At 42.6% G+C, this 23,865-nt stretch overlaps 1 protein-coding gene across 3 annotated transcripts in view; it reads right to left on the reverse strand.

Annotated features, from left to right (window-relative positions):
* The window catches only part of TENT4B (terminal nucleotidyltransferase 4B), a 115,289-nt gene that overhangs the window by 58,141 nt on the left and 33,283 nt on the right, over positions 1 to 23,865 (reverse strand). For all 3 annotated transcript variants that reach the window (XM_040328717.1, XM_040328715.1, XM_040328716.1), the window contains exons 2-4: positions 17,193 to 17,316; positions 14,430 to 14,476; positions 7,567 to 7,687 (exon numbers count right to left, since the gene is read on the reverse strand). In XM_040328717.1, the coding sequence (XP_040184651.1) occupies positions 7,567 to 7,687; positions 14,430 to 14,476; positions 17,193 to 17,316 (292 nt within the window). The remainder of the gene's footprint in view (positions 1 to 7,566; positions 7,688 to 14,429; positions 14,477 to 17,192; positions 17,317 to 23,865) is intronic.

Raw genomic sequence — 23,865 nt, forward strand, 5'->3', positions numbered from 1 at the left:
AGGGTTATGTCTGGAGGGACCGCCCCCTGGGCGGGGCTGTTCAACTCTGTTAATGTAACATGTATTTAACTATTTAACATGTTTCTGCCTAGTCCTCTCCTGTAAACAGGGAACATAACCCACTTGTCAAGATTTAAGGAGCTGTGTCCGTCCATGGACGATAAGAGAAAATATCATATCGCAATTAACATATAAACTCTTAACATGGCGACATTGGCACCCAGTTCATCAAAGACAGTCAATAGGTTATGGCAGCCATCTCTCCATATTTGTGAAGCCTTATATACAGGACTATAAACTTGCATACAACACACTCTGCTAGGTTAGAAGATCTGCATTTTTACAAAAGCATAATGCACATAACCACATGTCAACATGCTGTGGTGTATACAATTAAAGAATTTTTGAAAAACAAAAAACATACAACCCGAGCAATGCACGGAACTTATTTCACTGGCCTTCTAGAATGCCCACCAGCTGGTGCATGCAACATGAAGCATTCCCTGAATATATTGTTAGGCTTTGGTCAGCAGTTTAAAACACTGAACATGTGTGGTGAAAATCATAATTCGACTTTACTGCATGGCATACAAGGAATTTGGGCATAAGAAAATTTGTATTCTGTAGCCTCATGCAAACAAATCTTACATGTGCAGATGTCCACTATCTTTACAAAGACATATTGTCCTTGTTTTAAATGTTTGAGCACAATATGCTTGTTCTCGAGCCAAGCCACTGTATTTCTCTAAATGCAAGTCGCCATCTTGCAGACAAAGCACGACAGTCTCCCACATGTGCAACTATTGATGCTTCATTTACTAAAGGATTAGGCTGTGTTGACACATGCTGCGGCCATGGCTTGCAGGTATGTCCCTGTTCTGCCTTAATTCGCACCCAAGGAGGCAAAGACAGGCTGCGGCCACCCAGATGTGTGGTCCTGTTATGCAAATTGAACGTGGGAAAACCTGCATCCAATTCACTTAAACGTGAACCCAGCCTTAGAGAATTCATATAACACAATATGTAAGATACTGCATCTCCTCAATTATGTCTTGGTCAAAAGAACTCTGCTCACTTACGTCGATAAACCTTCAAACATGGGGATTGATGCAATACATGGATGTGATCTATGTATCAAACTAGGCGAAACTACAGCTATATTGATACACAGGGCCCAGCCATCACTATGTAAGCCATGATGTTTCACCTATGGGCTCAAGGTGTCCTTTTAGGTTTTGTTTTAAATGGGATCTCTTTCAATTTTTCTAGAATCTAGCATTCTGCACATTGTGGGACATTCATTAACCACTTGCTTACTGGGCACATATACCCCCTTCCTGCCCTGGCAAAATTTCTGCACTGTCACGCTTTGAATGACAATTGCGTGGTCGTGCAAAGTGGCTCCCAAACAAAATTTACGTCTTTTTCCCCACAAATAGAGCTTTCTTTTGGTGGTATTTGATCATCTCTGCGGAGATTGAGAGATATAGAGATATATATATATAGAGAGAGAGATAGATAGATAGATAGATAGATAGATAGATAGATAGATAGATAGATAGATATATTACACACATACACACACACACACACACACACACACACACACACACACATATATATATATATATATATATATATATATATATATATATATATATATATACACACACACACACACACACACTATAAGCGTATAGTGATTGGTTTGCGCAAAAGTTATAGCGCTTACAAAATAGGGGATAGAATTATGACTTTTTTTCTAGTAATGGTGGTTATCTGCGATTTTTTTGTCAAGACTGCGATATCACAGCGGACACTTTTGGGACCATTCACATTTATACAGCGAACAGTGCTACAAATATGCACAGATTACTGTATGTGACTGGCAGGGAAGGGGTTAACACTAGGGGGCGATCAAGGGGTTAATGCGTTCCCTGGGTGTGATTCCTACTGTGTGGGGGTGGGGGGGACTGATGCTTGTCCCTATGTACAAGGGACACGCCATCGGTCTCCTCTCCCTGAGACGCAGAGACCCACGTCCCCGACTCTGTAACTGCCGATCGCGGGTACCTGGTGGACAACACGGCTGCCAGGCACGCACATCGGCACCTGATTGACACAGCCAGCGCTCGCGCCCCCAGTGGTCAGGAGGGGCCGAGGACGTCAATAGAGCAACCTTGTGGCCGCCATTCTACAATGGCCGGGATGGCAAGTGGTTAAAGGTCAGTAAAGTAACTACAGATGCAGTACTTTGCTCCAAAATAGAAGTGTAGAAGCAAACCAAAATTCCTCCTTCCTTATTCATACATTACAGGACACAGACGACATACTTCTAAACCATGGGACATCTAAGAAACGAATAAGAAAAGTGCGTAACTATGCAAACAAACTGTGCTCAAAGGTCCAAACGGGTGTAAATTAAAAAAAAAAAAAAAAAAAAAAAACAGAGTGCAACTACATAAAAATCTTGCAGCCAAATGCTAGCTGCATTTGCAGAAAATTGGACGTCCACCTGGTGTTAAACTTCCAGAAAGTTTGAACAGAAGACCTTACACCGTTGGTGGCAGCCTTACACCGTTAGGCTACAGAGGACTGTTGCCAAAAACCCATGAAACTCCTATAGATCTGGTTTAGTGTGCATGTAAGAGGAGGTTTTTGCTTCAGAGTAAGCAAGTGGGTTTCCTTAAAGCGGAAGTTCAGCCAAAAACAAACTCTACATCTACTGGCAGCCACATTCTAAAACCAATTTATCCCTGTGAAGAAAAAAAAGAAAAAAGAAAATTGCTATGCATACCTTTCTGACGGCAATATGGTCTCCAGCGACGGATGCCGTGTCCAAGAGACCGCCGACATCGGCTGGGAAATGCTTGGAAGGACTATGGGGCTTCTGTTGTCGGCTACCTTTCCTGCACATGCCTACACAGAGAAACTGCTATTGACAGCTCAGTGTGGAACAAGACCACATCGGCTGCAGAAAAGGTATGTATAGCGATTTTTGCTTTAATGGGCTAGATCATAGCTCAAAATTTTAAGTCCTGAGCTACTAGCCAGGCCTCAAGGCGTACTCGCCACCAGTTGCCCAACCCCTACCATGTCCCGCCCCCAGACACGACCCTCATAAATAATCTCATGAAATGACACTTAAATGTTTTATGCAGAATTAAGTTATAAAAATATTAACAACTTTATCCGTGCCCAAAAATGCAAACTGCCCGTGTCCCCAGTGCAGCCACCTGTCCCCAGTGCATAGAACGCATCAAGATAAAAAACCTTCTGCCTTTACAACTCTTTTAAGGGTGTTTAGCGACAAGTTCTAGTCAAGGCCTGTTTGAAGGAAAGCCAGAAGTCGAGGCACAGAGTAATTTGGTAAAAATATTACTTCTAGGTGCGATAATTGATTCCTACCCTGCTGAAAGAAAGAAAAGCCTCTACCAGGGAAATCTGACTTCCGCAATCCCACTATCCTTTAAAGACCTGGGTTTCAAAAGCCCATATCTTAGATCTGTGTACCAGGTTTTAATGGGCCAATTGGAACTACTTCTCACCTCTCCATCTATTTTGTGGAGCAGAGGAGGCAGAATTCACACTGGAGGGAAGGTACAATTCATCTTGATCTCAGACCAGGATTATCAGAGCATCCGCAGCCAAGGATAGAGGATCCCCGATTCTGGCAACAGAGGCTGCTTGCCATTTAATCTGAGGGCCACGATGGTCACATCTGGTATCTCTCATTTTTGGCATATTAGACTGGATAAAAAGAAAAATCCTCTTGGTGCATGCGGTCACTTAAGATAGTCCACCTGCCAGTTATTAGAGACATGGACCACAGAAATCGAGACACAGTGGGATTGGACATAGGACTGTCCATGAGAGAATCTGGTTTGCTTCCTTCAAGGCAGCCAGGCTCCACATGCCTCCTTGATGTTTATATATATCACCATTGTGACATCGTCTGATCGCACCCAGGTGGCGTGTCCCTTCACTAGACAAGGACGTTTTTGCTTGGCTGGATACAAGCATGAGTAAGTCAATGGAAAGTGCCTGCCTTTTCATGCCAAAACATTGTGGGAGAATTCTTGAATGGAATTGGCTAAAAAGGTATTGCCTTAAATAGGAGGCTACCATTAGGCCCAGAACTCTCATGGCAAATCTTAGGGGGGGGGGGGGGTGTTGCTCTTGGATCTCAGTCATCGTTTAAGAGCTCTTGGAGAAAAAAAAAAAATATTTTCTAGAAGAAAGACTTATTTTCAATATGTCTGGGACCAGACAAGTATTCTTGGTGAATGGAAGGCTGAAGAGAAGACTAAGTTTATCACTCGGGCAAAGGCTTCCAGCAAGCTGAATCGTATTGGACATTTTTTTAAAGCTGCAAGGGAATTGAATCCTTTAGAACAGGGATATGCAATTAGCGGACCTCCAGCTGTTGCAAAACTACAAGTCCCATCATGCCTCTGCCTCTGGGTGTCATGCTCGTGGCTGTCAGGGTCTTGCTATGCCTCATGGGATTTGTAGTTCTGCAACAGCTGGAGGTCCACTAATTGCATATCACCGCTTTAGAAGACATTTGTCCAGATAGCAAGCAAGGTGCAAAGATCTTTGAAATGAATACCATAGTCCCAGGAAGCAGGGAGTAACTGGAAGTTTTTTTCTGCCACTATGAAGCATATAACTGCTGATAAGGTGAGTAAATGGGAACTTGTGGATCAGCATCTTTGATTTTACACAGATGCCATGAATTCTCCTTGGCTCAAAGAGGCAATTGCTGACCTTGCAGATTCCATATGAAAAACTTTGCAATTTGAAGGAGTTTGTTGAGTTTATGTTCGAAAAAGGAAGAATTCCTTCATTGGACTTTGGATACCATGAATGGGTTCGAGTAGAACCATTAGAACCTGTCTTGGGGCAGTACTGGTGCAACCACTTCCTAGGACCAAACGGTTCTTGGGTAGTTTTTGGCTGGGTTGAAAGAAGAAAGCGGTGAGGTGGTAGAGTCTTAACCTCCATCTTGTACCCTGTTGAAACCGATTCAACCCACTGGCCTGGAACATCTGTGATTCAGAGAGAAGCAAACAGTCATCAACAATTAGAAGTGTGGGTGCCCCATCATTGTGAAGAGAGCTTTGGGGAAGGCTTGGTGGCCTTTGTAAGCCAAGTTTTGGGCCGAAAGGAATGGCTGAAGTCGGGTTAAAGCCCGATTGGAGCAGACATTTCAGTTTCAAGAGTTAGGAGTGCGAGAAAGTATTTTTTTTTTTTTTAAACCTTCCTACATGTGACCTCTTTAAATAAATGGTCCACTGCCTCACTAGATGTTTTTTTCCTTGGAAAGGTATTCATGTAAAGCACCTTTTGCAGGCAGCTCCTGCTGTCCAAACTTTAATCCATTAGATTCTGCACATGTGACTGGGGAATAGATAAGTGAACATATTACAAGACATAGTCCCATTTATACAGCAATGAAGACTTACCTGTCCATGACACTGGACTGAATATAAAAGCCCAGGCTATGCCCGTCACAGTGGGCATACCCCCGAAAAGTGGTTTTCAGGGACTTGGTTTCATAGTGATGAACTACAGCCCTGGACCTGTAGTGCACCCTGCAGCTGAATCAATATGTTGCACCAAGTGCCAAGATAAGCACCAATGCAGGATCCAGTGCCTGAAGCAAAAATTACAGGCCATGCCCACAGCGTGGGGCCTGGTTATGGCTCCCAAGGTTTTACTGAGGTTGCACTGGTCTGACTACACAGCTACTGAAAAAGCATCAGAAGACGAGGAGTTGATTACCTTCTTTGAATTCTTTAAAGAAAGAAAATGAATTAGTGAAGCAGTTTTTCTCTACAAGAGGTTCGTCACCTTCAGACAGTACAAAAAAAATAAAAAAATTGGATTCATGGCGTGGGGTAGGGTTATAGGGGAGGCACCCCAGGGATCATGTCCTTCATTTTTCAGTGTCCAATTGACTGAAGGTAAATGGCCTATAATAACCCATGGTATACGATTAGGTTGCAGTTACAGCGGAGGTCTAGTGCTAGAATTATTGCTCTCGCTCTGACGGTCGCAACAATACCTCACCTGTGCGATTTAAACAACGTTAACATATGCAGGCGCAACTTAGATATGTGTTTTCTTTGCTGCACGAGCTCGCAGGGGCACTTCAAGTTTTCTCTATTTTTCTTTAAATATTTTTTTTTTACATTGTCACGTAAATTTTTTTTTAATAAATTGATCGCTTTTATTGCTGTCACAAGGAATGTAAACAAGTTTATATTCATGTCCAAGTGCGAGAGTGAAGGTAAATGATGTCATGTCTGAATTGTTCCCGATAGGCAATGGAACGCGTCAGGGATGCCCACTCTCACCCATCATATTCATCCTTACAGTAGAACCCTTTTTAAGAACAATAAGGGCAAATACAGACATTAGGGGAATTCGAACAAAAGTGAGTGAACACAAGGTGGCAGCTTATGCCGACGACTTACTGTTTTTTATAACTACACCAGTGATATCCCTACCGCCATTATTGGTGGAGTTACGGAGGTATGTTGAGATATCTAATTTCAAAATAAATTACAGTAAGTCCGAAGCAATGGGAGTGGAAATGAATGGAATGTTAAAGCAACAGCTGGCAGACAACTTTAGTTTCAAATGGACAGACTCACATATAAGCTATTTAGGGACCAAAATACCAAACAGGCTTAATCGTGTATTTGAACTGAATTATGCACCATTGATTAGGCAAATTAAATTGGACTTTCAGAGATGGGAGAAAGAAATCCTCACCTGGTTTGGTAAAATTAATATTATTAAAATGAACATAATGCCGAGAATATTGTATCTGTTCCAGACCCTACCCGTGAAGTTATCAGCGGGCTTTTTAAAAAAGAGTTGAGGGCAAGATTCGTAAGATTTATCTGGGCAGGAAAACCCCCGAGGGTACGCAGAGCCATTCTGACTCTACCTAAAGAACGAGGAGGAGTGGGGCTTCCGGACCCGGTGAGCTATTATGAAGCATCGCACTTAGCACGGGTAGTGGACTGGCGCACAGTAAAAGAGGCAAAACCATGGATACAGCTGGGGCCAGGGTAAAAAAAATGGCAAATGAGAATAAATATGGGATCTGGGTAATTTCATAATCAATTCTGAGGTAATAAAGTGTGCATCCAATTTCCACCCATTTAAGTTTCTTCTTCTATTAGATTAGTGATATTTTATATATTCAGAAAGAAAGCGGTGGATTTCCAACTAGATACAGCCCAATATGGGGAAGAAAAAAAGAAACCTTGTGTTGGGCAATGTAAAACTAATTAGAGGTCTTGCACTACACAAGATGTTTGTATACACTAGGTGCGAGTCCTGGTTTGATGAAGGGACAAGTTAAACCTAAATGGTTTTACAAAATAAATGGTCATTGCGAGGAAAGGGCAATACTTTATTTTACTGCGTTTTTATCTGAAACTGTTAGGATGAAAACCGTGTTTCTCTCTAAAAATGAATATACAAAATCCTGCACAACCCCAGTAGTAATATTATGTATGGCTACATAAACAAAAAAGTGCAACTAACCGTAGCCTTGTCAAGAACCTTAACAGAGTTTTCGTCGGCCACTTTGTGCTTCCGCAATGCCTCTTCAAGTGTCCAAAGTGGTAAGTTCTCCCATTTTCCAAAAACAACTAGGTCAATGTCACTGCAAGCAAAGCACATCCATAGACATTATTAACAGTTGTCACTTACAAATACATGCAATAGTTTCAATTTCTAAAAATATCAACAAAACACACACACTGTATATAGCTGTATATACCCAAGTTGCTGACAAACGGAGCGTCACACAAGTCTTGAGTCTGTGCAGCTCAACAATTTAAATCCATAAAGCCGTAGAATAAGTGGCATATAAAAAAAGAAGAAGGACATGCAACACCCTAAAAAGAAGAAGTATAGCCAAAGCTTTATTTTTGGCGGTACTTCTGGGGATCACAGGCGTGCGCAGTCCATTCAGCACTACTGTGACCCGTTTTTAGCCAACAGCAGGCTAAAGCCCACTGTCGGCCAACGTCACTCAGTCGGTTCCAACTAAGGAAAGATCCATCCACTTGCCTGGACTGGCAAGCTGGCTAAAGCTCTCAGCAAGCTGCTGGGAGACTGAGCCAGCTGCTCCTGTCCCCTCCACAGCCCAGCGCTCCAGTGAGTGCTGAAGGGGCAGAGCAGGGAGCTGGTGGCTCAATCACGACTGAGAACTGTGTTTTCCAGCAAAAAACACTTACACTGGCAGGGGGGAATAAAATCATCAGCTTATATTTATTCATGCAAAACCTTTATCCCAAAAAAGGAAAAAAAAACATTTGCTGTAACCGATTCTAAATGGATGCAGCCATGACGTCCAATGATTGGTCAGCTGCAATCTATTACATTTTTTGGTTTTGGGTTTATTAAAGCTTTAACCTAGGGAGAAAGCTGGGCTACACCAAAACAACCAACAAAGCAAGGATGTGGGGATTGCCAACTGGAAGACTTTCAGTCAGGCTTCCAAGAGGGACTGAAACATGGCCTACAGGTTATGACAATAAAATAAATTAACATTTTACAAAGCTAAACTGCTTTGCCGACCAGCCGCCGTATAAACTGTACAAGTTATTACGGCGGCAGGTTCGGCTCTGCTGGGCGAGATCACGTAGCTATACGCCACCTAGCCGAGCAGCCAATACATGCGCACGGGTGCGCCCCCGCCGACGCGCGTGCCCGGCGATCACGATCACTGGTGTAAACAAACAGCTCCCGGTCCTGTCAGCGAGGGAAAATGACCCATCGTCTGTTCAATACAATGTATGAACAGCGATTTGTAATTTTCCCATGTCAGTCCACACCCCCCCCCCCCTTCAGTTAGAACACACCCAGGGAACATGTTAACCCCTTCAGCGCCCCCTAGAGTTAAACCCCTTCACTGCCATTTTTATAGTAATCAATGCATAGCACTGAACTCTATAAAAATGCCAATGGTACCAAAAATGCGTCAAAAGTGTCCACCATAATGTCGCAGTACCGATAAAAAAAAAAAAAAAAAGGTCGCTGATCGCCGCCATACTAGTATAAAAAAAAAAAAATAGTAAGAAAAATGCCATAAAACTACCCCCTATTTTGCAATCGATATAACATTTGCGCAAACCAAACGCTTATTATTTATAGCAAAAAATATATATTTTTTTTAAATTGTTGCTTTATTTTTGTTTATAGCGCAAAAACTAAAAACCGCAGAGGTGATTTGAATACCGCCAAAAGAAAAGCTTTATTTGTGGGGGGGGGGGGGGGGGGGGACACCAATTTTGTTTGGGAGTCACGTCGCACAACCGCGCAATTGTCAGTTAAAGCGATGCAGTGCCGAATCCGCAAAAGTGGCCTAGTCTTTGACCAGCAATATGGTCCGGGGGTTAAGTGGTTAATTTAATATCTGGGCCCCCCTTGATTTTTTCCTTTGAAAAGTTTAATTTTAAAAATACTGCTATAAAGGTTTACTTTAATTTTAAAGCAAAACAGATTAGTAATTTCAATGGCTATAAATAACAAAAATACCTACCTTTGATAGTAAAAAATAAATAAAATAAAAAACACACACACACACACACACACAAACTCTGTGTACCTTTTCACTTTCTTACTGGGTGCCTGACTAAGCTGCACCAAAAGCCATTCCACTGCACAATCAGATTGTCCTTACTAGTGAAGGCTCTTAATTTGTATAGTAATATTGACCGGCTGCAAGTCGTAAAAAGGAAAAGTCCAGTCTGAGCTCGTTTGGCTGGGCATCTCCTATGGATCACAGCAGTCCAATTAGTGTTTTTTTTTTTTTGTTTTAGTTTTTAAGCAGACGTCACGGATATCAGGACAGACAACCCGCTCAACCTCTCAGCAGGTCGCCGAGAGCCTGAGACGGCCTGCTCCACCCTCTTCACAGCTCAGCGCGCCAATAATCGATGAGGGAGAAGAGCAGAGCATTGACTGACAGTCTACAAGCTCTCTGCTCAGAGCTGTGAAAACCGAGCGATCAGCGTTCGATCACTCGGTTTTCAGTGCAGGAGCACCGGGGGACAGATGCTGCATCCACCTAGGTAACAATAAAGTAGTAACCCATACCAACTCCCCAACAGCTAGTAAGGTAAACAATTACGTAAAGAAGCAATTTGGGGTAAGTAGCAGTTTAACTTTCGTAGTCTGGCCAGTTTCACTTTACAGAGAGCCAATCAATGTGGCACTTTAACCTGTTAGCCCAAAGAGGCTTAATGATGTGCCCCCAGGAAGTGGTACCTTAAAGAACAGTAATTGAGTTTTATGGTGCTGGATGTCATTAAATCTGAGAGAAAAAAAAAAAAAAAAAAGGACAACTGGTACTGGATTTCAGGGCAAGGCCAGAGAGATAACAACTGCAGCTGGTTTGTATATTAAAGCGGATGTAAAGTTGCTTTGGTAACAAGTGTTAAAAGACGCATGCTTAACCACTTCCCGCCCGGCCTATGGCCGATTTACGTCCGGGAAGTGGTTATGAAATCCTGACAGGACGTTCTAGAACGTCCTGCAGGATTTCATGCCGCGCGCGCCCGTGGGGGCGCGCATCGCGCGATCGGTGATGCGGGGTGTCAGTCTGACACCCTGCATCTCCGATCTCGGTAAAGAGCCTCGGCGGAGACTCTTTACCAGTGATCAGCCGTGTCCAAACCACGGCTGATCACGATGTAAACAGGAAGAGCCGCCGATGGCTCTTCCTCACTCGCGTCTGACCGACGCGAGTAGAGGATAATGCCGAGCGGCGGCTCTCCTGACAGGGGGGGTTAGCGCTGATTGTTTATCAGCGCAGCCCCCCCCTCGGATCGCCACACTGGACCACCAGGGATGCCCACCCTGGAGCACCAGGGTGGGCAACAAAAAAAAAGCTAAAAAAAAAAAAGTCCTAAAAAAAAAAAAGAAAAAATAAAAGAAAAAAGATGCCAGTCAGTGCCCACAAATGGGCACTGACTGGCAACAATCAGTGCTGCCCCCCCCCCCAGTGTCCATCAGCGCCACCCCAGTGTCCAATCAGCGCCACCCCACAGTGCCCATCCATGCCCAGTGCCCACCTAGCAGTGCCCCATCTGTGCCACCCATGAGTGCCCATCTGTGCCGCCCATGAGTGCCCATCAGTGCCGCCTATGTGTGCCCATCAGTGCCGCCTATGTGTGCCCATCAGTGCCGCCTATGTGTGCCCATCAGTGCCGCCTATGTGTGCCCATCAGTGTCGCATACCAGCGCCGCCAATCAGTGCCACCTCATCTGTGCCCGTCAGTACTACCTCATCGATGTCCATCAGTGCCATCTCATCGGTGCCCATTAGTGCCGCCATATCAGTGCCCGTAATTGAAAGAGAAAACTTATTTACAAAAAAAATAACAGAAAAAAATAAAAACGTAATTTTTTTTCCAAATTTTCAGCCTTTTTTTAGTTGTTGCGCAAAAAAAAAAAAATCGCAGAGGTGATCAAATACCACCAAAAGAAAGCTCTATTTGTGGGGAAAAAAAGGACGCCAATTTTGTTTGGGTACAGTGTAGCATGACCGCGCAATTGCCAAAGTGCGACAGTGCTGAAAGCTGAAAATTGGCTTGGGCGGGAAGCTGCGTAATTACCTGGTATGGAAGTGGTTTAAGTAAAGCACTTTTTTTTAATGTGTCATAGATCTTTCCAATTGCCGTTCGCACTCCCTTCACCGAGTGGCTGAAGTGAGCCACTCATGCTCCAGCTTAGTCTCAGCAGGATTCTGGGCTGGAAACAACACACCACTTCCATGTAAATGCCCCCCCCCCCCCCCCCCTTGAGGGATTTCTGCCATTCCAGCCAATCAAGATGGCTGAAGCATCTGAACCCCTGGAAGATGGAGTAAGACAGAAGAGCCCAATGGAGTGGAGCATGGACGCTTTGAAGGGATCCCTGCCATAGTTGTACGCATTTTTAACTCATTTAGGAGTGTATCTGGAGTCACTGACCAGCCAACAGAAGTCAAATACATATTGTCACTGCTACCCTTCATTTTCACCCCTACTCGCCCTTTTACAGCAGTGAGCAGTGTGAAAAAATCGTAACGGAGCAGTCCACAAAGAACTAGAGTTTGACCACTACACCCTGTTCCAAATTATTATGCAAATTCTATTTCAGTGTCACAAAGATTAAATATTCTGTTTTTCAGTGTAAAATATGGGATGGCATGGTGTCTCAGGGCTCTTTTGATCACTGAAAACAATCTCGGACACCTGTGAGAATTAGATTGCCAGGTGAGTCCAATTACAGGAAAAACTACTAATGGAGGGCGTTCCACATTATTAAGCAGAAGCGCCTATTTTCAAGCAATGTGAGGAAGAAAGGGGATCTCTCTGCTGCCGAAAAGAGTGAAATAGTTCAATGCCTTGGAGGAGGTATGAAAACATTAGATATTTCACAAAAACTTAAGCGTGATCATCGCACTATTAAGAGATGTGTGGCTGATTCAGAGCACAGACGGGTTTCATGCAGATAAAAGCACATTGAGGAAGATTTCTGCCAGATCCATGCCATCGGATCAGGAGAGCAGCTGCTAAAAAACACCATTACATAGCAGCAAACAGATATTTGAAGCTGCTGGTGCCTCTGTAGAGTCCTCGAGAGTCTTGCACTGTGCATAAACCTTCCATTCGGCCACCACTAACCAATGCTCACAAGTAGAAACGACTGCATTGGGCAGAAAAATACATGAAGACAAATTTTCAAACAGTCCTGTTCACTGATGAGTGCCATGCAACCCTGGATAGTCCGATGGATGGAGTAGTGGATGGTTGGACGGCCACCCTTTTTCAGCAAGGCTGCAACGTCAGCAAGGCGGGTGGTGGAGTCATGTTTTGGGCCGGAACCAGGGAATAGAGCTGGTTGGCCCCTTTAGGGTCCCCGAAGGTGTAAAGATGACCTCTGCCAGAATGTGGAGATCCTGATTGAGCAGGAACAAAGATTGTCTCTGGACAGCGGCCACACTGAAACAAATTGTAGCCTTTATTAAAAAAATGGACAGCACTACAAGTCACAGCAAAGTGAAATAAATAAAAACCCAACTTCTGACGCGTTTCGCACTAACACTAGTGCTTAGTCATGACTGACACACTTCCTTCCTGGTACAGAAAGAAGAACTATGCTTTCGTAAAAAAGTCATCTTCATGCATGACAATGCACCATCTCATGCTGCAAAGAATACCTCTGCAATCAATGGCTGCTATGGGATAATAAAAAGGAGAGAAAGTCATGGTTGTTGCTCCATCCTACCCGACCTCAATCCTATGAGAAACTTTGGAGCATCCTCAAGCAAAAGATCTATGATGGTGGGAGGCAGTTTACATCCAAACAGCAGCTCTGGGAGGCTTTGCTGACATCTTGCAAACAAATTTAAGCAGAAACGGTCCAAAAACTCACAAGTTCAAATAGATGCAAGACTTTTGATTTCAATAAATAAGCTACAAACACAACAAAATGTCAATTTTCAGTTCTTTCCAACCTATAAAGTGTTTTGAAAATGACTGTGCATAATAATTTGGAACAGTGCATTGTAAGTTTATTTTGAAAAAAAAAGAAAATCATTACGATGTACTAATAGTACAGAGATCAGGCAAAATACAAGTCAACCTGACAACTGCAGAAACAGGGAGAAAGTCCAAAACAAAATATTGAGTACCTAAAAGAGGATGGCTTAGAGTCGGTTCACACTAGGGCGACACGACTTCCACCGCGACTTTCAGAGGCGACTCCTACACGACTTGAACATGAACCACAGGGCGATCTGGGGCGATTTACAACACAACTTGAAGTCGTCTCCAGGACAGGAGACATTCCAGTGGCCAATAAAACAACAATCAGCTCTGGGAGAGGGAGGGGGAGGGAGGGGTGCAGGAGATGTTTGCCTGAGAAATGTATGTTATCTTCCTGGAAAGTCGCTTCAGTTAAGACAGTGATCCGACTTCTGAGGCGACTTCCATTGAAATCAATGGGTACAAATCGCCTACAAGTCGGATTGAAGTAGTACAGGAACCTTTTCTGAAGTCGGAACGCCTTGAGTCGTGTGTATTAACCAACACCGCTCCCATTCACTTCCATTGTTTTTCTCTACAGCGCGACTTGGGACGACTTGAGGCGACTTGAGGCGACATGAAGTCGGATCGCAAGTCGCCCCAGTGTGAACCGGCTCTAAACAAACATTTTTTCATATAGAAAAAAAACACCCCTCAAAAAACATCAGAAAAATTAGTTTTTTACAAAAACAAAAAAAACAAAAATAAGCTAACATTACATAAACTACTTGGGCTTTACAGAGACCATCTTGACACTGGTACGACATTTCTTCTATATTAAATACTTGCAAAAGGTGAACTGAACACACAAACTATACAACATACCTGGTAGGCAAATAAAGTCCTGTTTTGAAACTTCCAAATATTTGAACCTGAAAAATGAATATTGTATAGTCAGGAAAGCTGTATTCTTTACAAATGCCAGGGTTAGTTGCGATGGCCAAATGTTATGATCCTCGGAACCGGGAAAAGACCCGATCCTCGATCCGGCACCTCCAGTGTCCAGGCACAGACTGAAACAAAGCCGTTAACGGCTTTGATTCAGTCTCCGCAATGTAAATACGAAAGCGACGTCATTTCCGGGTTTCTCGGCTGCCAGTGGCGCCGGATTTTAAAAAAAAAAAAAAAAAAAAAACAGTATTCACAATTGCCGTTTTAGACCCCCGATCCCTTCATAAAAAAGTACCTGTCACCACCTATTACTGTCACAAGGGATGTTTACATTCCTTGTGACAGCAATAAAAGTGATCAAAATGTAAAAAAAAAAAAAAAAAAAACCCACACACAATTTTAATATAAAAATAAATAAGAAAACATTTTTTTTAAAGCGCTTCCCTCCCCGCGAGTTCGCGCAACAAAGAAAAACCGCATATGAAATCAGTGTTCAAATCACAAATGTGAGGTATGGCCGCGATCGTCCGAGCGAGAGAAATAATTCTAGCACTAGACCTCCTTCTTTAACTCTAACCTGGTAACCGTAAAAAAAGTTTAAAGCGTCGCCTATGGAGATTTTTAGGTACCGTACTTTGTCGCCATTCCACAAGTGCGTGCAATTATAAAGGTGACACGTTTGGTATCCATTTACTCGGCCGTAAACAATCTTTCACATTACATAAAAAAATTGGGCTAACTTTACTTTCATTTTTTTTAAATTCATGAAAGTAAATTTTTCCAAAAAGTTGCGTTTATAACACCGCCGCACAAATACCATCCGACAAAATATTGCAACAATCGCCATTTTATTTTCTAGAGTCTCTGCTAAAAATATATATATAATGTTTGGGGTTCCAAGTAATTTTCTAGCAAAAAAATATGGATTTTAACTTGTAAACACCAAATGTCAGAAATAGGCAGTGGTTACTGGGCTGCTTTCAAACTGATCCACAGTTGCAGAGACGTGCAGCTGTGGGTTACCTGCACTGAGCCATAGACTTCCATTACCTGCCAGTTTGGTGTGCTGAGAGTAGAGTGAGCTCTATAGAGCCAAGTGGGCTGCCATCCATCCGCTTCGCTCATTGTGGCCCACGACCGGTTACCAAGTCGCTTAAGTGGCCCTTGCTCTTCAAAAGGTTGGGCACCCCTGGCCTACAGCCTATTTAAACCACGATTCCTTCCTGCTAAAGAGTGATTTAACTAAAATAATGTCTCATTGTATACCTGCAAGCCTTTGGTATGTCAGAGTAAGGCAGCCCATAGATGATTACATTTTCAAGCCCTTCACCACTGGTGTAGAACTGCGGTCAGGGAAATGGACTTCTAAAAGTAATTAGAGTTTGGAGCGGCACAGATAATGATTAACAGGTAGCCACAGCAAAAACTTAAGATAAAATATATTCTAAAAATTGTGACCTGGCGCCCGCTCCCGCCGGTAATTGAGGCCACGGCTTTGCGGCCCAAATTACCGGCTGCTGTGGGCCCACCGTGATTGCGCGGTGGGGGCGCACGGAGGCACAGGATCCTGCATCTCCGTGCGCCCCCACCACGCAATCGCGGCGGGCCTGCGACGGCCGGTAATTGAGGCCGCGGCTTTGCGGCCTTGTGAAGTCCCAAGCTCTTCCTTTTGTGAGCTGGTGGTGACCGTTGGCATTACAAGATAAACAGCAATTCTAATGTAATTTTTCACCATTTTCACTGCCATCTCCTTCCCTCTAATTAGAACCCCCAAACATTATATATATTTTTTATTCTAACACCCTAGAGAATAAAATGGCGATCATTGCAATACTTTGTCACGCCGTATTTGCGCAGCGGTCTTACAAGCGCACTTTTTTTTTAGGAAAAATTACACTTTTTTAAATAAAAAAATAAAACAGTAAAGTTATCCCAATTTTTTTTTTTTTAATTGTGAAAGATAATGTTACGCCAAGTAAATTGATACCCAACATGTCTTGCTTCAAAATTGCGTCCGCTCGTGGAATGCTGACAAACTTTTACCCTTTAAAATCTCCATAGGCGACGTTTAAAACATTCTACAGGTTGCATGTTTTGAGTAATAGAGGAGGTCTAGAGCTAGAATTATTGCTCTCACTCCAACGATCGCGGCAATACCTCACATGTGTGGTTTGAATACAGTTTACAAATGCCTGCGCTACTCATGTATGTGTTCGATTATGCGCGCAAGCTCGTCGGGACGAGGCGCGTTTTCTGGCTTTTAACTTTTTTTAGCTGGCTCCTAGATTCCAAGCAAATTTGTCAAACCCTGTTCTAACATATTTAAAATATTAGAGGCAATTAAAAGGAAATAAGTCAGTTTTGTGGTGTAAAGAATACCTTTTCTGTGCACCAAATAAATGTTACGAGACTACGTGGTGTTGCACCAAGGACGCAAAAATTGCATTAAAAGTGCTATGCAACAGTTTCTATAAACACCCAATCATGCCAGAGAAAGCATGTTCAAATCTGGTAAACCACCACACTGTGCAGCAAATCCTAATCAGGCATACAGAAATTGGACATTTTTCTGTGTGTCTAGTTGGTGTTATTCCCCCTCAGTGTATGTATAGACTTGCACAAAAATGTAATGGAGAAAAATAAAAAGGACATATCCTATTAACTCGCTACAGATGCCAAGACAAGCATTATACTCACATCTGCACTTGGCCAAAGCTCCTTAATGACATTTTCAATCCTATTAACAACTTCCATCCGCATTCTTTCCTCTTCTGGCCTAGGGGACATGTATTTGTAGAAGTCGAGGATTTCTTCATGAAGACTGCAAAAATAAAAGCACTTTCAATAAGAAGTCAAAATCAAACAGTATTAAAACCAATGAGTTTTTTTTTATAAAAGTGTGATATTTGGTTTAGGATTTTTTTTTTAAAAGGAACCAAATTTAAAAATTTTGAATCAACCAAATATAAATAAAAAATTGCGTATGAACATGTCTAGACAACAGATAGAGATTTTAACCGTGTTGATTTCCAGGCTGGTCTAAGCAGGGGAAAGCTGGGAAAAATAAAAACTTGTCACAAAGTACAATAGCACAACTTTCCACACATCCCCACTATGCAAAATGGTTCCATCCCCCAGCGCGTACAATGCTGCCAGGTTCAGTGGTGATGTAAGGTTGGAGGATAGAACCACAGCGACTAGAGGGAGATGCAGGCATTGACATTCCTAGAAAAGTGAAATGCTAAAGTCTTTGCTGCCTGGAAACGCCGCAAAGTTCTCCATTAAAAGAAAAAAAAGTGTCAGGGTACTAAGAGTGCACAGATTACTGCACTCATGGTCCGCTGATAAGTCCGTCGACCAAAGTGGGACTTGTAGTCCATTCATTCATAGATCCCTGAATGAATGACATGGCTGTAGGCCCGCACAACCATGCCAATTTGTTAGCATTTTTTGTCTTTTGACATTTAGTACCGCTTTAGAAGACACTGCGACGTAGAACGAGCCAGAAGATCCACTTCTGCATAGCAACCGCCCTATTCAATTTTTTTTATTATTTAAAGATTTTTAGGGATAAAAAACACACACACACACACACACACACACACACACACACACACACTACAAAAGTTTATTCCATAAACTGAAATCTGGCTAAACACTCATTTTCAGCTCAGTTAAATATTTTTTAAAACCCTTTCCCAATCTGTTGGCATATGTTACAACCTGGTTGTACAATCCAATTAAAATGGTAACAAAGCCATGAACAGATCCGTTGCAGGTTACCAATTCTTACATGTGGTGGCTGTATTACTTTTAATTTTCTTAGGCTTTTGTCAAGGCCAGTAAGTATTTTTAAACTTGTTCACAATATGTGCGATGATCTGCGGTTTTACACTAGATCAAGTATTTAATATAAAAAATAAAAAAAAATTCAGTCAAGGCACCTTTTAGAATTGTGCACAATCCCAGGGAACACCGGTCCTTTCACACTGGGGCGGTAGGGGCGTCGGCGTTAAAGCGCCACTATTTTTAAGGGCTCTTTATCATCATTTTTGCTGTGCTATATGGCCACTACAGGGGCGCTTTGAACCCTTGCTAGAGGCCAAAAAAGGGATAAAACCGCCTGCAAAGTGCTGCCTATTGATGTCAATGGGCAGGGGCGCTGTAGGAGCGGTGTATACACTGCTCCTACAGCACCTCAAAGATGCGGCTAGCAGGACTTTTACCGTCATGCCAGCGCACTGAAATGAAATGAGCGGCTCTTTCAGGGCGCTTTGCATGCGATATTTTTAGCGTTATAGCACCTGCAAAGTGCCTCAGTGTGAAAGGGGTCTAGGGGCTCGGTCACACCAGAAGGTGCCTTCAAGCGTGCACATTTACGATCACTGCATTTAAAAATCGGCTGCTCTATGCTTGAGTAACACAAAAAAAGGTTCTAGCATGACTTAGGCCTCATGCACATGGGGCATTCGAAAAAACGAGCTGCTTAAAGCACTACCAACACCAGAAAAAAGCAGTCTGTAAAAGCGCACTTTTAGTATGCTTTTGCATTGGCGCTAATGCACGTTAGCCACATTAGTTTTTAGCAGAGTTTCTCTCTCACGGGCATGCAGCCTGGCCGGTCAAGAAAAGGGAGCGACGAGCGACTGGCCTACTGGCCCGATGGCTGGGGAAGGAGGAGGGAGCCCGGGCGGTGACGTCAATACCCATATATTCTCTGCTGGTAGTTAAAATATTTGCAAACTAAATGAAGGTTTGCTATTTTAGAATAGAAAGCTGTCAGATTAGTAATAACATCGATATCAAAACTAGAGGTTATTGGTTAATAACGCATAGTTGGAGAACTACTCACTTTTATTTAAATAAAACAAAAACAATTGCTAGTGTTCTCAGCTTGCAAAGTTTGGATTGGTTGAATGAGTTTACCAAAAATGAAAATATTGCAGAATATTCAGCCTTGTGCTACATAACTAAGCGCCATTTTTCATGCTGAATAAACTAAAATTAGTGCATCTTAAAAAGAAAAACTATATTTAGATAGATTTTTAGTCCAAAAGTAATTTTATAAAAATAAATTGGATGGAAAAAAAAAAAAAAAAACAATCAATTTTGATTATATATATATATATATATATATATATATATATATATATATATATATATATATATATATATATATATATATATATATATATATATATATATATATATATATATATATATATATTTTTTTTTTTTTTTTTTTTAACTGATTTTTAGCCACCTCGATTGGGGGGGCAGAGGCGCAGTGGGGTGCTCTCCACCCCACAGCACCCAGTCCCCTAGTTGATGGGGACAAAGGCCTTTTCCAGACAACCCTGGGTGGTGGTTGTGGGGGTCTGCAGGCAGGGGGCTTATTGGAATCTGAAGGCCCCTAGATCCCGGAAGCCCCATGTGAACAAGTATGGGGTACATTGTACACCTACCCACCTGATCTTCAGGTGAAATTATATCAGGGAAAAAAAAAAAATACTAAATACAGCCACCACATTTAAAGCCCAATTCCAGGAAAGCTAAAAAATATGCATACTTGCAAGGTTACATGCCTGGTTCCTGCCAATGAATGAAAAGGATTTCTACAGAGAGCTTCCTGAGAGAAAACTTTTTTCAGACAGCAGCACCAACTATCGCACCCCACTAATTCTAAAGGAACAGACTAGGCAAGAAGGGATATGAATACTATGAAGTATGGATAACGCATAACAGATCTAAAAGATTTGCATACATTCACAAATACTACATTTGCATTTTTAAATGGTTTGCTTTAAAAAAAATAAAAAAAATATAAGTATGCTGATCGAAGTAAAAAAGAATTACAAGTGAATTCAAAATTATAATAATAAAATCACTTGAGGTGCGCATGCACAAGCACAGCAGAGGTAAAGAGAAAAAAATAAGAATTAGGACTATACATCTAAATCCCACCCAAAGCTTTTTTTGGTATTTGCATTTTTGCAAGTTGTCATGCTATACAAAAATAGGGCAGCTCATTCAGGTTAATGGGCCATTTATAAAATGACAAATGTTCTCAAGTAGCTTATGTGCCTTTGAGCTCAAGCGTGTAACTTTTTTTTTTTTTTTTGCAAAACAGTTTGGGGGATACAGGAAGTGGCAGGTTTAGGCAGCAGATTACAAAGCACAAGCACTGTTGAATCTGCTTTAAGGGACCAGGATCTGAATAATTTTTTGGGGGTTAAACGCACACACAGTCATATCTTCCAAGGAAGGATGAGAACTAGGCAGCACAATGCTGCATGCAGTCGCAGGGAGCACAGACCTTCATAAGTCAGTGTGCTAAAAGACATCGTCCTGTGTACATTGGGAACTATGCAACTGGTGACATTGACAACGACTGATAAATCTGCCATTTCATCATGGACAGCAAGTTTGAACAAAGAGCAAAATGTGAAGCTCTGCGTTGAAACCTGGCAAATCTGCCACAGAGACATTTAACACGATTCGGGAAGTCTACGGCCATGCTTGCAATTAAGTTGGAGTTTTGAGTGGCACGCACGCTTCAAAAACCGGAAAATCACTGGAAATCCTCACAAGCTCAAACCCCAAAAAAACGTCAGAACCATTTGACAACCTACGCATGAGGATTGTTGAGGAAAACAATCCACAACATTGCTGCCATTGTCTGTCTGTCATGGTGAAACAGTCCAGGCAATCCTCACATGTGATTTGAACATGTGTATTGTTGCTACCAAGTTCGTTGCCGCGGCATGCCGACTGAGTTCTTGTCAGACTTTGGCGTGTGTAGCTCCTGCTCCTGGGACAGCAGCCTGGGGACAACGCCAACGACTTACTGCAGCATGGCCGTAAACTTGCCGAATCATGTCAAATGTCTCTGGCAGATTTGGTAAATTTCACATATGCTCTTTGTTCTACCTTGCTGTCCATGATGTGACAATGCATGTGATCAGAATAGCACCAGTTATACAGCTCCTGATGTACACAGGTCTGTCTTTTGGCACACAAACTTTAAAGGTTGGCGCTCCCTGTGATTGTGCATGCAGGCTGGTGCTGCCACCTGTTGGTGCATTCCAAACTAGTCTGGGAAACTTTTCATACCACCTCACGTCATGAGATTTCATTACCCTAAACTCTTCGCTTTTTCAATGAGACTAGCGTGCATAACAAAAACACACACTAGGCTTATGGCTGTGGCAACCATCTATAAAAGCACATTACCAAGACAAATAGAGGAGGGGGGTTTTAAAAAAAAAATAACAAAATGGTTCAAATCCCGCCCCACCATCAAAACCTAAAAATAAAAATGTACACATGCATGAAAAGCGTAACCTTTTTGATGTAATGTATGCGATTATATGGGTCATATTTTTGAACAAGTTTCTCTGTATTCTTTGCAGTCTATGCATGCAATGTCAAGTTGAAAGAGCACACAATGTGGGCTACACAAAGTGCTGCCAGGCCAAAAATTCACAGTGACAGATTGTGAAATGTCCTAAGCAGAGTGAAAACAATAGCTGGATAAACTCTGAGGATAAGTACAACAGAGGGGACCTCATCACAAAGCAAAATGATATAAACCAGGGAGCACAGCACACAGAAGGTTACTATGACGTATTCACAAGACCAGCGAAATACCACAACAAATATTATTTCATATGTGCTGTACAAAGAACAGTTGCAGAAGCACTAAGGCTGCATTCACACCTAATCGCGGCGTTTTGTCCCGCGAATTGCGGCGACAAATTGCAGCGTTTTTGTACCGCGATCTTAACCCCCAGGTCCCACATCTCCTATGCCGAACGGCTGAAGCCGCCTGAAAAAAGGGTCCGGGACTTGTTTTGAGCTTCAGGCGTTCGGCGTGGAGATGTGAACCATCTCCATAGAGGGCAATGGTATTTCTCCCCTCCAGCGTATCGAGCGTCGGGCGTAAATACGCCTAGGTGTGAATGGAGCCTTAAAAAGGTTCTCAGCTTAGGCTTCATGTACACGGACGTTTAGGAGCAGTTGGGTGTTTTTTTAAGCAGCCCCTGTTTTCATGTTATTTTATGTGTACATTTTAAATGCTTGTAACCATTAACTTAGAGTGTTAAACTACGTGAAGCGTTTTGACATGGCCAAATGGCCAGCGTCTGTTGGACCAGCTGTCGTTCACAGGTCAAATTCAATAGGAACCGGCCGGTGCCACCCGATATTCGGTGTGTATGGCCCTTTAGTGTCATACACCCTTCCTGCCCAGACCAATTTTCATCTTTCAGCGTTCTCGCACTTTAAATGCCAATTAGTCATGCAACACTGTACCCAAAACATTTTTAGCATTTTTTTTCCCCACACAAATAGAGACTTCTTTTTGTAGCATTTAATCACCACTGGGTTTAAATTTTTTTTGCAACATAAGTGGAAAAAATAAAAAGAAATTTTTTTTGAAAATGTTGGCATAAAAAAAAAAAAAAAAAAAAAAAAAAAATTGTTTTTAGTCTCCATGATAAAGTTTTGCAAATACCACATTTATTGGCGTAGAACATGCACTTTTTCACCCTGAAATCAGAGTGAAAAATTAGCATGTGCGTGATATACGCAGATATAGTTAAAAACGCCATGGTACATACATACTGCATAGCGCCTTGGGGTAGGATCTCAGGCGGGCAGACACGATCAGAGACAACCCAGTGGACCTGGGAGTCAGACGCGGCGCTGCAGGCCTCCGGCAGACATCCTCCTGCTGCACTGCACACAGAAGCAAAAGCCCAACTCTCACTCTCGTCAGAGCGTAATCACGGGTAATGTTCTGCATGCTCGCAGGAGTTGAGGCTGACAGGAATCTTACGTGGTGAATGACAGAGCTTGTACCCGGCAGTTAAAAAGATTGTTTGAAAAAGCGAAGTGAAAAAAAAAAAAAAAAGTCTGCCCAGGGGGGAGAGCAATAAATTATAATGCCAGCAGGCATTATGAATGACACTGCCTGACAGGGTGGGAGGGGGAGCTAAGAGACACACAAGGCTAACAGGCCCCCCCTCCCAGCAAAGCAGAGTTTGTGTCTTCTTGCTCTCCCTTGTCGGGCATCAGTATGTGCACTGGTCTTAACCACTTCAGCCCCAGAAGGATTTATCCACTTCCTGACCAGGCCATTTTTTTTTGATACTGCACTGTGCTACTTTAACTGACAATTGTGCGGTCATGCGATGCTGTATCCCAAATGAGATGGATATCCTTCCCCCCCACCTTTCCCTGTGTGCTTTCTGTGTGGGGAATGCTGACACTAGACAAAGACATCCGTGTTCTTGATTAGTAGGAATCGCAGCTCTTCCTCTGTGAGAGAACAACAGTCTGCCTTGTTAACATAGGCAGCCCACCATTC

Source organism: Rana temporaria, chromosome 11 (assembly GCF_905171775.1).
Source record: "Rana temporaria chromosome 11, aRanTem1.1, whole genome shotgun sequence".
Taxonomy (NCBI): Eukaryota; Metazoa; Chordata; class Amphibia; order Anura; family Ranidae; genus Rana; species Rana temporaria.